Raw genomic sequence first — 14,456 nt, 5'->3', positions numbered from 1 at the left:
TCGTTTCTCTAAAGGGGGAAGTGTCGCTGGCTCCACTCCGCTCTCCCTCAGCCTTTAATTAGATTAGCCCGGTCCCGCTCTGGCACTGGCTAAAGTCGCTCTAATATCGGGTCTTAAGCAGAGGAAATTACCTAAATGGCGGTCAGTGTGGTATTCCGTTACACCCAATGATGAAGACTCTCGAGGGCCAGCGCGACAGAGGAGTAAAGAGAGAGGAATAAAGGCTTTACTGGACAGGCGCAGCGAAAAAGGCTTGCGGTGCAGAGGGGAGGCCATTTTGGGAAGGGCGCGGGTATCGGGTCAGTTGCAAAACAGCCAATTAGGTGCGCTGTTGAGCTGTTGGAGATCAATAAATGTCGTCCGAGCGTGAAGCTACTTGGAGGATTAGTAGTACAAAGTGGTTTTGAATGTACGGGTTGTGTGGGGTGAGTGCTAACATTATAGACTTTAGCATGAATTCAACCAAAAGGACTTTCCCCCTTTTTTTTAAACATACAGCAACAAAAATGTTCATAAAACAAACTTACCTATGTAAAGAAAAATATGTAATAATTATAATAATTTTAATTAAAAAAAAACAAAATAAATTATTTTTCTTCTAGACCGATCATCTCTCAATCGCCGGTTTGAAAAGTCTGCACTCCTGAATAAAATCTGACTTGCGCTACGTTCACAAGCCAGGAAAATCGGATAAACCTCTTAGTCTAATTCAAACCGATTGTCCAAAGTGCAAGTAAACCCGGGCAGGTCGATTGACGTCCACCAGGTGCAGACGGTCCTGACCTCTTCTAGTTCGTACTCGATGTAATGTAAACAATCAATCGGACTGAAGCTGGACAAACGTCGGTTTAAACAGTATAAAGGCGGCGAGCTTTTAAACATGTTATAACGGTGTTCCCTTAGCTTACGCAGAGTTGTAATTCAATTGATTCATGCACAGAGGTGTATCAATCAATCAACCTTTATTTATGCAGCCCTTTACACTAATAATGTTTTTTTTTTTTAAATGTTATACATTCAGACCTTTTTAAAGAAATGCCCCTCATCTTTGTCCTTTACCAACCAATTCATGTAGAGTTGAAAGCATCACTCTGTACCTATTTCAGGCTTCAGGTCATACATAGTCAACAATAACTCATAAATGTGATGGTGAAATGCCACTAAGAGGTTCAGTTCTGCAGTTTTGAACAGGGAGTCAACATTAAAACAATTCTAGATTTATATTACGGTTTACAATGAATATACCTGTTGTTTACCATTTGTGCATTGGTAGAAAATATTCAGTTGTAGTCATATCATAAACTTGGTGTAGTACAGTGAGATTTATCATTTTTGTGAAATTTGAATGCATTATTTTACTAAATTCCATTGCTATTGTATGTTCTACGTTACAAGAGTTGTATGGAGTTTACCAGTACAGTTCAGTGGTATTTAAATCAACAGTTGTGTACCTTTTGTGTGTTGAAAACATGTGCATGGAGCTAAAATAGAGTCAATTTAAAATGTTGTGAATCAGAAGTAGACTATTTTCAATGCTCAATGGTCTTCTTTTCTCCAGATGATGAATCAGTCGTAAAGTTGGAGCCGTTGGAAAAGCAGTGTCCAGGCCAGAGGAGAAGAGGCTAATGCTTTGGCAACACATGAAGAGCCACGGAGCTGGGAAGTCAAGCACGGGCGATGTATGGACTATTATTGAATGAATAAACGTGTAAAAGTGTCAATTGTAGAGGGGTGGCAGTGGCCTGACCAATAGAGCCATCGTACACCATCCCAGTGATGTTGTGTCCTCAAACCACTGCACCCACCTTGAGTAATTAATAGTGTTATTCATTAGTTATGACATGGAGAGATAAATAAAAAAGGGATAAAAAAAAAGGAAAAAAACACAAGTAACACAAGACATCCAGTGAGCACATTATTGTGGTGGTATTTTTTTTTTCAAATCTCATTATAAACTAATATAATTGTGATTTCTCTGACATTAACAATAACTTTATGAAAAGACTTGATAGACTAACACAAGAATCCTGCAAGTATGTGTCTTATTCACAAGAAAACACTAATCGTTGTCAAGTTTTTCATCACTGTCATGTGTTTTGGGACTGCCCTAATATTCATAAATACTGACGTTCCATTTGAGTTTTAAAAAATGCATCTCAGATTTAAAAACTCAAGCAGTGGAATCGATAGATGGATACCTGGATAACGGCGACTGTTAAGGACTGAGCTGAGAACTTTGGACAATTTTAAAATACTCACTTTTGTGAATTTTAAATAGTACAGGTACAAAAGGGGACAGGTATTCTTTTTTGTGTCATGTTGCTTTCTGAGTTGTTCTGTTCAGTTTTTGTTTTTAGAATTACACGTACTTTATTTTATAGAAAGAATGAAAGAAAGAAATTGCCCCATCTTGTCTGATCTCTGAAGCTAAGGAGGGTTGGGCCTGGTTAATATTTGAATGGGAGACTGCACTGAATGAGTACATTTTCAAATTGTGAAAAATTGCAATTTGTTTGTTTGCGATTCATTGTACTACGCTAACTTCAGGTAGGTTATGGTAACATGGTAAAGTAAACATTCAATGAGCATTTATTTAATCTTGTCTGCATGAATATATATATAGTCAGCTCCCAGCACTTCAGTAGACGCTGAGGTTGACAGATGACAGGGAGGCTATGGGGCCCAGTGGGAGCCTTCTGAAGCCTGGATCAAACCATGTCCATGGGAAAGACCAGCCTAGGACCAGTCTGAGAAATGTACTCTCAGATAGATTTGGTCTTATCACGATATATTGCATGTTTTTGTCCCAGATGTATAATATGTTGTAATCCTCAAGTCTCAGTATTTTTGTTATCACCTCTACAAAGTCATTAATACAGAAGTGCATCCAAAAAAAAAAAAAAACTCATCTTCTTTTGAGTCATTTTACCAGTTTGGATTATTTATTTATAGGTTAAGATTTTTTTTGTTTAGGTATTTCAGGCAGGTTTCAATATTTATAGAATTTCAAGCTTAATTATCTGTCCATCAAGTACTGTGTTGAATTATGAAAGGAAATGTTTTTACTTCACTGATCTATTTTTATTAGAAAAATGTTGAAACCAGAGGGATTCACACAAAGAAGTCCAGACTCACGAGCCACTCAACTCAACAACTCAAACTACGTGATTATGAATTGAAGCACATGTTGTTTTTTGTAGTGCACAACCTGTTTATTGACAAAAAACACATTCAAATAAATGAAACCATCAAATTAAAAACATCTCAATTCGAATGATCACAATTAATAAATTTATTTGCAATTTTATTTAATCCTAATATGGTCGTGCATCCAAAGTCAACCAGGGTACAGGAGGAGGCCACATCTCAGCCCGTTAGGCCTCTCTCTGTGGAGGTTGTCGTCTTTGGCTTGGCCTCACAAGCTTCCGTAACCGTTTACTGCCTCCTCTGACCTAGGCTGTTTGTTTGGTGGTCTCAAAATCCTTCATCCAGAAAATATATGAGTTTGTGTTTATTCTTACAAAGCTAAATGAACAAAACACAACTAAAATGTCCTAAACCTTCAAATTCCAAGCTTTTGGCCACTGATGATAAGCGTTTGGTAAAACACCCAGATTAGTAATATCTACTAAATAACAATGTTGTGGCTCACAGTATTTCTAAATTTGTTAATGAAACTGAAGGTATTTTATATGAATAATTGTAAGGTTCCATTTTTCTTTGGTGACCATGATGTTGAGCCTAAATTGATAGTGTACCATATGGCATTAAAATATGGTAATCAAATTGCATGTAAATGGACCTGTAACATTTGTTTAAAGAAATATATGGAACATGATAAACCTATATTTTTAATCTGTTTTTCACTGTCGCCCTCAGAGGCAACTGTTGTTGTGATTTTGGGCTTTACAAAAATAAATTGAATAGAATAGAATAGTTAAGGCTATGGTATGTTTGTACCTGTCTAACAGTGCCCTCCAGTGGAAGAACAGCAATATCTGATATGCCCTGACGTTTTACTTATGTCCACCAGGTGGAAGTAAAGTCACATTAATATTTATATCAACACTATGTGTGAGTTACAGAATTTGAAAAGAGACCCTTTTCACCTTGGACACTATGTGAGCCAATCCCCTCGGGTCCAGGACCTGACACCACAAGAACAGTTTCTTCTCTCTGACATTGGACTTTCAGGTCATGGGGCAAAATCAGTACAGGTCTTAGTTTTTGAGTTTGTGGTGACTTTATGGGGGCAAGATAAATCCACTAGATTTAGCTCCGTAGTAGTCAGGACTATCAGAAAAGGCAAAGTTCCCATAAAAAGAGTTGCTCCTTAATTAGTAATAAGCGGTTAATTAGCAACATACTAATGGGATATGAAAAATACAAAGAATGATTTAGAATGCAGAGAAAACACTTTATTAACATCTTAACATTGCAGTGAAGGGATAGAGAGATATATCATAACATAATAATCAGATAGTATGTAAATTATTACATAATATCAGACTGGCGCTTAGTGGTAATTTCATTAATGACACATTGAACTTGCAAACTATTAGTGAAACATTAATTACACAGTTTGGTAGATACTTCACAGACACAGTAAATACATCAGAAATATAAAGTATAGTGTATGCTCGAAATGCTACAAATTCTTCATTCATCATCATCTGAATCAGAGTCAGATTCGATACAAATCTCAGTTTTACATCTGCACAAGTCAGTGCTTGGCAAATTGATTTTGCTGCAAGAGCATGAACCCTTTGCAGCCCCCTTTCTGAGCAGGATCACCTGACATCCAGTCAAAGACAAGAGCCTCACCCTCAAGAGAGCTGCCTGAATGACATGCATTTTACAAAGATAAGATAAGATAAGATAAGATATTCCTTTATTGTCCACACATGGGGAAATTTCAAAGATGTGGGCTTTTAGTCTTAGTATGTCATGTCATATAATTCAAGGAGGATTTGCGCTTGAAAATTTACCTGAATCATATTCACACTTTGACAGCGGTTCCCGTCTTTGGGTTCTGGAATGGGCAACTTAGACATATTTGACCCACACTGCTCTGGTAGGACAAAGCTGTTTCTTCTTGATACCGAAGATTGTTGTTTGCTAGCTACACGACAGATTGTAGCTCAGTCTAGCACTTTTCCGAGGTGGAGTAGCAATGACATCATCAGGGTTGACGTTACTTTGCTTAGAACAGTGCTTGATAGCCCTTTCTATCTTAGTTTTATCAGTGAACCTCCTGTAGCATTGTTTGTGATACCGTAGTTGATCTATATTGGAACTCTCTCCAAAAGTTTCTTGCAATTTCACGTTTCACGTTGTTCACCATCTAGATGTCTCCACGTATTAGCACAGCACATTTTTGAGAGACAGTTTGCAGAAATTGGCAAAACAGTGCTATTTTCATCACAAACAATGTGAATTCAGCACTCCATGGGGGCTGCAATCTTGGTCCATCTTGCAATTTAGCCACCTACTGGTGAAAATTATAACTAGAAATACTGAAGAAATATAGTGTAGCCCCCTAGTGTCCGTAGACAACTAAACTGAGCATAATTGGAATGATGAAAAGGGGCTAATTAAAAACTTCAGAGCAACTATTGGCATTTATTTATTAAAATTCTCTATGAAATAAAAAATAAATTAAGTTGCCCCCTTGAGAGTCACCACGAAATGACAAGATACAGATTTTGCCTCCTGGCCTATATGAACCCTTCATAACACACTTCTACTTTATTCTGGCTATATTCTTTAGGATGTAATCTATTTTATTATGTCACTTGTAGATACAAAAACATTTAGTTTATTATTATTACCATTCTATTTTATCTTTGCATCAAATTTGACATTGAAAGGTAAAAAGAACACCATGACATCATGCTATGTATAAGAAAATAACAATGTTTATTGAGGCAGAGGATACATATGCTCTATACATACATAATTCAGTCTGAAAAGTCCCTAAATAGACAGGAACTATTATTTGTCACGTTTACACTATTTTTTCCATAAAAACTATTGCTCTTTAACTCTCCAGTGTGATCTCTGGGGGCAATAGTGGGGAGTAAGAAAGCATAGTACAAGTGCAACCAGTCGCTTTAGGAACAGGACGTTCAAATGCTCCATTAGTGGCAGAACAAAGTAGGAGAATGTGTATAGATTCAGATACCTGGAGTACAAAGAGCTGACTTTATCTGCATGAGCTGCAAGTAAAGGACAGAGATGATCTTTAGTCCTGCAGGAGCTGTCCCACAGTGGTCCAGGAGGGCTGTGGTTCCTCAGGCCTTCAGGAGTTGTCCCACTAGGGCGGGGGTCCTGTCTCGGATCAGAGCTGATGTAATTTCAGTGAGCTGTAACACTGACCTCTCCCAGCTCTCTGGATCCTAAGAGACAGACACAAACAGTGTAATAGACGGAACAGTAATACAAGATTCAGCTCAATAACGGGCCCTTTACACAATACAGTGGACTTATGTCAAAATAAAAAAAAATGCTATATGAGCTGCCACATGATCAGTTTAGCGAGTTTTAACTCCCCATCTGAATATAATGGAACTGTCAATAAAGATCTGCCCTAAATAACTGCCCTTAATCAAATCAGTTTTTTAACCTGAACACATCATCAGTTAGTATATAACCTGAGATTATAGGGTGTGAGATTTCAGAAAGGGCATTCTTAGTTTTAAAGGCTTTTGAGATCGTGTTGAGCATGGATGTCCAATACTGTATGCCCACGTCTGGCACAAATAATGACTATGCTTTCTTTGAAGTAGTACGATATTAAGATCATGTGGTATGATGTTCAGTGCAAGATGCTTTCCACAGTGATTTTATAATAGAGAGGGTAGAAGTTTGCCCCTGAAATGTTTTACTACTTTTAATTACAGCCATATTTTCACTGCTTTTGTTCATGGTTTAGCCAGACTTTGTTACACTGCAAATAATGTAGTTTCACCAATTACATTTTTTTTTTTAATGTGTGTGTTTGCTGGGGTGGAATGGAAATTGCCACAATAAAAATAGTCACATTTAGTAGTCATTTTTTAATTCACAACAAACTTGATTATTGTTGATTTATTGATGATTGTTGTTTTTATCCTTTTGTAATGGTAGCGGTGATGGTGTGTGTGTGGTTGGGTGTGTGTGAGCCACATTATGGGTCACGTCAAGTGCAGAAACAACAGTATGTGTCAGTTATTGCCAGTGGCTCTGCGTGTCAAACTATTTTGATATGATAAGCATTTCTTTAATTTTTAGCAGAGAAACATCACTGGTTCTATTTCATCCCTACTGACCACCAGAAAGGTGGTGCTGAAGCACGGAATGTTCCCTTTGCACATCACACACTCTTTCACACGCCCCGGAAAGTAATATATTCTCCCGTCATCCATTGGTCCGTTCTCTTTATCGTCTCACGTGCTGCATGGCTCAGCCATTGCTAAGAATTGTTTGATTTCCAGTTGCTTGATGCCCTCTTACCTCGTTGGTTGAAGCTGCGGATTTTCGCCCTCAAAGGGCTGCAAAAGTCTACATTTTGCTGAAAGATTTTGAAGGTATTATTTCAATACTCAAGCAAATCTATTGACTATTGTGTCTATTGCTAACTGTGTTAATGTTAGCTGTTTGTTGTTTTTTGTTATGGCTGGTGAAGTGTACCCTCTCTTTAATACACTGTGTTATTGCTCACCATTTTTTGTTTAGTATTTTTACTGGTTGGTGAAGGCAGCATACGTGCCCCTTCTCCCATCATTTCACGAAGTCTTCATTAATACACTTTGTTATTGCTAACAGTACTGGCCAGTTTGGTTTTGTGTTTGTCCTGGTAGTGTATCAAATCAAATCAAATCAATTTATTTGTGTAAGGCCCAAAATCACAACAACAGTTGCCTCTGAGGGCCACAGGGAGAAATGAATCAACAATGTCTGTGGTGGCGATGGAGTCAGACAATGTCTGTGGTGGCGAGGGACGATGTCCCAGGGTCCTCTGTCCTTAGACTCTCCTTCTCGGCCAGGAAAAACTACAAAAAAAACCTCTTTGGGAAAAAAGCGTAGAAACCTGGAGGAGTTTAGGTCGCGTTTTCGCGCACTCTCCCTTTATTTTACTAAGTTTACTACTAACCTTTTTGTTTCTTACAGAGCTTGCTCCGCGCTGACCTGCAGCAACTAAAGCAAAACAGAGGAGAGAGCGACGACGTGTTCTAAACTCACACGAGTGTGACTGGGAAGAGTTTTGTTGTGTGAAAGAGCACAGTATTTTGAGCTGTAACTCTGAAATCATTTTGCAGCATTAGCTCTGTGTGCCATTCACTACATCCATGGAAACGGAGGACTGCAATTATTAAACAGAAATACACAGAGGCTAAAGTGAACGGCACACGGAACTATGCTGCAAAATGACAAAATGCAAAATGCAAAGTTACAGCTCAAAACACCAGGGATCACTGGTCTCACTCAAGCTTAAGTCTTACAAATAAGTTTATTATTTTAAGTTATGTGACATAAATAATAATATAGTCTGACAAGTTAATTAGCCCGGTATATATTCTTTATATACAAACAGAACAGTTGGTGAAATGAAATGTTGCTGTTTTGGGGGCTTACTTAAGTGCGACCAGTGTGGGAAGAGTTTTAGGATTCTAGCCTCGTGCAATATTAGACATAGTAAAAATAAAATCAAGTCCAATCAGAGCCTCTGATTTACAGTTGATTTACATTTTTAGTCAAATTTTTCACTTTTTTGACAAACTGCAACTTGACCAAAATTTCCCCATGTGTGGACATTAAAGGATTATCTTTTCTTATCTTAAAACTATGAATTAATTATCACAATTTCTATCCCACCAACCAAAGTAGCAAACATGAGAAAACATGACAATCTGTTGCATGCACTTAAAAGCCCCAAAAAGTCAATCTAGCATCAAATGTGTCTTTTAAAGGTGCATTATGTAAAGTATTTCACTATCTTCATGGAAAATGTTATTGCTTAGCATAGAATGTTCCACAGTATGGCATCCATGTTATCTCCATGGAGACAAGCAAGGAGTCGCCACCAGGCCACAAAGATAAGAATAGTTAGAATGTATTTTATTTTTTTCTCAGGATTGTTTAGTAACCAAATAGGTTTTATTACAGGACAGCTGAGTGTGAAATGGGAATGAGAGAGAAGGGAGGACATATGAACTCACAACACTGCGGCCAGCTGCACGTGGAGACTGGCATACGTGCTGCAGCATTAACCACTCGACCACCGTGCAGAAGGTTTTATGGTAAAAAACAAAAGCTTAAAGTCAGTGGAAAATTCCAGGCAGAGCAATAACATCTTCATGGAGCCAAGCATCAGGTATACATAACATAAAGTGTGGACATAGGACACATATTATGCAAAATTGACTTTTTGTTCCCTCATGAAAAACATATCTGGAGTGTTAAAAACAGCCCACTCTGAATCTGAATATCTACAATAACTGACATTTCCTTGATAACTGACGTTTTCTCAACCTGTGACTCATCTTCGGAAGACTTACTGTACGTCTAATCCCATCAGTACAACTGCATGTTGAGACCCGGAAATGAGAGCCACGTTGTATTCTGTGAAATTTAAATTGATGAGTGTGAGCACCATCTACTAGTTGCAGTGGGAATTACACATTAAGCCCCATGGGAAATGTAACTTGGTTTGTTATTGGTTTGTTCTAAAACATGCCAAACTAAAAAGGTACTCAAGCACATGTTTAAAGGCTTATAACAATACAAATAATGTAAAATATTTGTCATGTAAATGCCATTTTAAATCCAAGCTTTCCGAACGTAGATTAAAAGCCTAAATAATGCTCTCTGGTGTGTAGCGTAACAAGTACCATCGTCTGATTAGATACTTACTACATCTGCTTGCAGTCAACAAAATGCAACCAAAATATTTTGCCGTTAGGGCCATGCCTCATCAATGATCACTCTGGGGGTGAGACAGCAGAGTCTGATTACAACTGTTCAGTGTTTACCCCATCACCAATCACAGCAGCATTCCTCGCAATGAAAACTAAAGGCAAAGCTTCTTTTCGAATGCCAAAAATCACAAAGGTTGAGTGTGTTTTTCAAAGAATGATAGATGTGACGAGTAAGATGCCACCCACGAGCGGTACTGTGGACCCTGGGAAAGTTAAGCAGAATTCGTGGTGTTTTTGGGCATATTGGATACAGATATCGGCGTCAAAGTTACTGTTTTCTTCCAGGCGAACGCAAAAAAGACCAAAGAGAAATAGCAACGAGTCATGATCGCTGAGTGGGATCAAAGTTTTTGTTTCCACTTTAGATACGGCTTCTTTGAAATGTGAACCACACTATGTAAAAGTGGATTATTGATTCAAGAAGCGTGCACACTGGAGTAACTGCCAAAAGAGCAGAAAGCAATACAAATCTAGTTATCTTGTTTTATAATGTGCATTAACTGCTACATTAAATGAAAGCCTAAAACCATCACTAAACCAGGTCTAAACAGTAGTGGAGGAAGTACTTTGTTTTGTTACTTAAGTTAAAGTACAGATACAGGAGCAGTACTTTTACTGAAATATATTTTTCCATATAAATATGTATTCAAATAAAAGTATTGTTGACTTTTATAGTGAAAATTAAAAGAATCTCGTGCAGATTTTTGATAACTATTAAAGAGTGAAATGTGGTCGTCTTAAGTCAATCCATTTCTCAATGTTTTTAAACTTTTTTTTAATAGTTTTGTTTGCTCAAATCAGGACTTGAACTCAAAATCTTTAGTTAGAATGTCACTATGAATGTGATGAATAAACCCTCAAAGCATACGGAAAGTGCATTTTACTTTTCAGTCCTTTTTCAAATATGAGGGAGTGAAAAAAGACAGATAGCTGCTCACAAATGTATTGATGTAAAACTAAAAAGTGTCCACAGTAAAATGTACTAAAGTAAAGTACAGATACCTAAAAAGTATATTTAAGCAGTGTCAGTGTCAAAGCAGTGTCAAGCAGTGTCACTCCAACACATTCTAGCTCAAGAAACGTACAATCTTTTTTGCAGTGTAAATACTCCAGCAACAAATCCTCCAAATAAAATGGTCATTTTCCATGAGCAATAGTGCCACAGCCACACAAGTAGGCTGCCTTTGAAGATTAACATTTGGGCCAAAAAGGAGGTTTAAAGCGGTGACAATTAGCACGCCGTCTGCGCTGAGGAACGGTTGCTGCTCAGGACTCTCTGGTTTCCTTCATGCAATGCCAATACGTCCGTGTGCAATTGAAAAAGTCATTATGCGAGGGTTGGCATGCGCAGCGGAAAGACTGGCGAGAGCTCTGTGAGTCACAAGTGGCTAAGCAGATTTACAAAATTTTTACTGCTGTACTTTTTATGTGAGCAAAATCCCTATGGCGTCATCAAGTCGTAATGGCAGAGTCCACTAGGGGGCAGTAAGATTACTTTCAAAGATTGCATTCACACTCCTCTGGAAAGGTGCTAGTTTGGTCCTCTTCCACTAAGTAAGTTAGTCTCAGTTTAGGCCTGGTTTTGATTTGGTGTCAGTGGAAGTTGACAGACAATATGTAGGGCTGGGTACTGTTAAAAGGTACCAGTACGGTAGTGAAAAAGGTCTAGGTCCTGCTGGTACCAGGGGGTAAAAAAAAAAAAGGTCAAGAAAATAAAAAAAGAAATCGTAATCTTGATTCATGGTGAGGTTTGTAAGAGCATTATTGAATACTATTAGGCCAGGGGGTGCCCACACATTTTCGGCTCACAAGCTACTTGCTTAAATAAGAGTACTGTTACTTAAGTTAATCTTACTCAAGCACACTATCTTTATAGGACATATATTGTGCCAAATGTACTGTTTTTGAGTTTTTCAATGTTAAAACTTAAAATGAGTTTCCTCATCCAAAACATAACTAGAGTTGTATTTAGTTTAATTCACACTTGTTTTATTAGTCCTGTTTATGAGGTCGTCTTCTCTGCTGCTTCTCTGAGTTTGCCTTGTTGACTGCCAATAAATGTGATTGACTGAATTACTAAACTATGTGGAAAAAGAGAACAACTGTGTGCTAACAGTATATTAACGTGACAGGGTTGGTTGCTGATGGCTAGCCTTTTTTCATGGTAATTCCCTAAGATACCAGCAGCTGGAGTTCTAACAAATGTATGGTTTTCGGTGTATATATTAATTTAAGTTCTAGATAAAGTAAAAGTACAAGAGAAAATTAAAGCTGCACGATAAGGCCCCTTGCGACCACAGGATAGACGCCACTGCAAAGAGGTTGCCCCCTCATCCTGTAGCCTTTGCTGTCTGTATTAGGCTGTTTCACGACACACAAATGATAAAAACTATAGTTCATAGCAGGGGCTCCCAAACCTCTCAGGCCGGGACCCCCAAAATAGCCATGCAACTGACTCTGGACCCCGACAGTAAAATGAAACAGACATCTGTAATAATTTCAAGTTGTAAACCTTTTAAAATTAAGATAATATTTTACAGTTGAATGTATGATCTGACACAATTTCACTTAAATATGTTGTTTTCAATTTAATAAATAAATAAATATTTTATATATACATTTTTAAAGTTACATCTTTAAAAATGTAACTTTGGAAACCACTTGGTACCAAAACATTTTCGTTCAGGTATTGAAGACCAGGTATTGTTCAAGTACTGGTTTCCCCAGCCTACTAGTATGTGAAGTAAGGATTCTTGGCCAATCAAAGAGCTCTAGAATTATCTGAACTGAGCATGAGGGACCAGCCAGAATAACTGATTGACCCCACGTCGGCCCCGGTAACACACAAGAGCAGGATCTGTGGCCTGAGGCAGATAGAGTTCCAGAGTTTGTGACAGCTGCCATGTTAGTCCTGCTGTCCTCCCTCTGCTCCGGACCTCACTGCACACAGCCGCAGGTAAGGGTCAATCACAGGCCGGGTCCAGTTACTGAGGGGTCAGAGCTTTGATTAGAGCCACCGCTCCCTCTCACTAAACACTCTTTGAAAATTAGTGACGCTTAAATGAAGGGCCTGTGTGAAGAATATCACTTGAATCTGATACTCGATGTCAATAAGGGTGACAGCAACACACAGAATCTACCAACCCAAATACCATTGAGCTAGCAAGAATAATGTAAACAACAATACAAGGTTTATACGCGGGCACGTTGGGTTTAGCAGCGAGGAACCAGCTCATCCCTCACCGTATGCATCTTGATATATAGATTAAGGCCATGTCCACAATATATGCATTTTATGCATCCCATAAAATGTATATATTTTCTACAATTTGACCTGTCGTCCACACAGAACCGGAGTATTATGCCCTTGAAAACGGTGCTTTTGGAAAGATTTTGGAAAACTTTGGTTTTGTGTTTGAGTGTGGACATGGATAAAAGGAGTTTTAAGTTCCCAAACGTCACTATCTGCGACAACTAGTGACAACGCATCCTTGTTTGTGCCTGATAGTGGACAACATGGATCATTTGAGAAGTGTGTTGCTTTTGTTTGTACAGATGCTTTTTTTCCGAGGCTTAAAAGCAATTCCACCTCTTTGTCGGTTCACTCAGATGAACTACCTGGCGCCGTGCTTCGTGTTTTGCGGAAGTGATGACAAGAAAAGGCTTGCTCTCATTGGATAGATTGGGTCTAACTTTTAAGTAAACACTACTGACATGTTTATGACCGTGCTCAAGAGCGCAATTATACAGGTTTGTGTGGATGGACATATATTGAAAACAATTATGTGTGTACGCAATACTTTTTATAAAACGAAGGGCGACGGATATGCATATAAAAATACCCGCCTATGTGTGTAAATGGCCTAAGATTGAAATAATATCAGGTACAGCTTATCTGACCAAACAACACCCTCTAGCCAAACAAACCTGTACACACTAAACTGCTGAACTGCAGCAGCATGAGTAGCATTATGTAAACAGTGCATAGATGTGGTTGATTTTAGTATTTTGATTAAATAGACTGCCTGGGTTGGTCATATTAATATACATAATTGTAGATGCTTGACATGCCTAGTGAATTCAGATAGAAATGAGAAACTTACTTATAACTTGTGTAGGTAAATGTTTTTTTTATGTGGGTTATACTTGACAAATAAATCAAACGTTTTGGCTTAGTTGTGGTGCGACTCAGATTCAAAATAGACAAGATACTTTTCTTCCAAGAACACAGGGAGAGATACATATTTAATTAGAATTTGATTGGAGTAAATATAAGGTAAATATGATTTTTCTTTTTTTAATTAAAATGTATGTAGCCAACAATTTTATAAAATGTTATAGTCATCTAATTAAACATTTTGAATAACTAATAGGAACAACAGTAAATAGGCCTGTGAGAATTCAAGTGAGGAAACTCAAATCTAGTCGACGACAGCTAAATCTATTCTCACTGCACATATTGGTGTAATATTGGATTCAAGCCACTGGCTCTGTGTT

At 38.0% G+C, this 14,456-nt stretch overlaps 1 protein-coding gene and 1 long non-coding RNA gene across 2 annotated transcripts in view; both read right to left on the bottom strand.

Annotated features, from left to right (window-relative positions):
* LOC140373589 (uncharacterized) overlaps window positions 1–14,456 on the bottom strand; it is a 528,683-nt gene that overhangs the window by 193,945 nt on the left and 320,282 nt on the right. The gene's annotated exons all lie outside the window — the stretch shown is intronic.
* crppa (CDP-L-ribitol pyrophosphorylase A) overlaps window positions 6,019–14,456 on the bottom strand; it is a 53,941-nt gene continuing 45,503 nt past the window's right edge. The window contains exon 10 of the mRNA XM_072461312.1: window positions 6,019–6,398. Within this exon, the coding sequence (XP_072317413.1) occupies window positions 6,294–6,398 (105 nt within the window). The 3' untranslated portion in view covers window positions 6,019–6,293. The remainder of the gene's footprint in view (window positions 6,399–14,456) is intronic.

The sequence above is a fragment of the Eucyclogobius newberryi genome, unplaced genomic scaffold, assembly GCF_026437365.1.
Source record: "Eucyclogobius newberryi isolate DKJ021-1_F unplaced genomic scaffold, fEucNew1.0.hap1 SCAF_3, whole genome shotgun sequence".
Lineage (NCBI taxonomy): Eukaryota > Metazoa > Chordata > Actinopteri > Gobiiformes > Gobiidae > Eucyclogobius > Eucyclogobius newberryi.
This window is presented reverse-complemented; position numbering and strand designations above follow the sequence as displayed.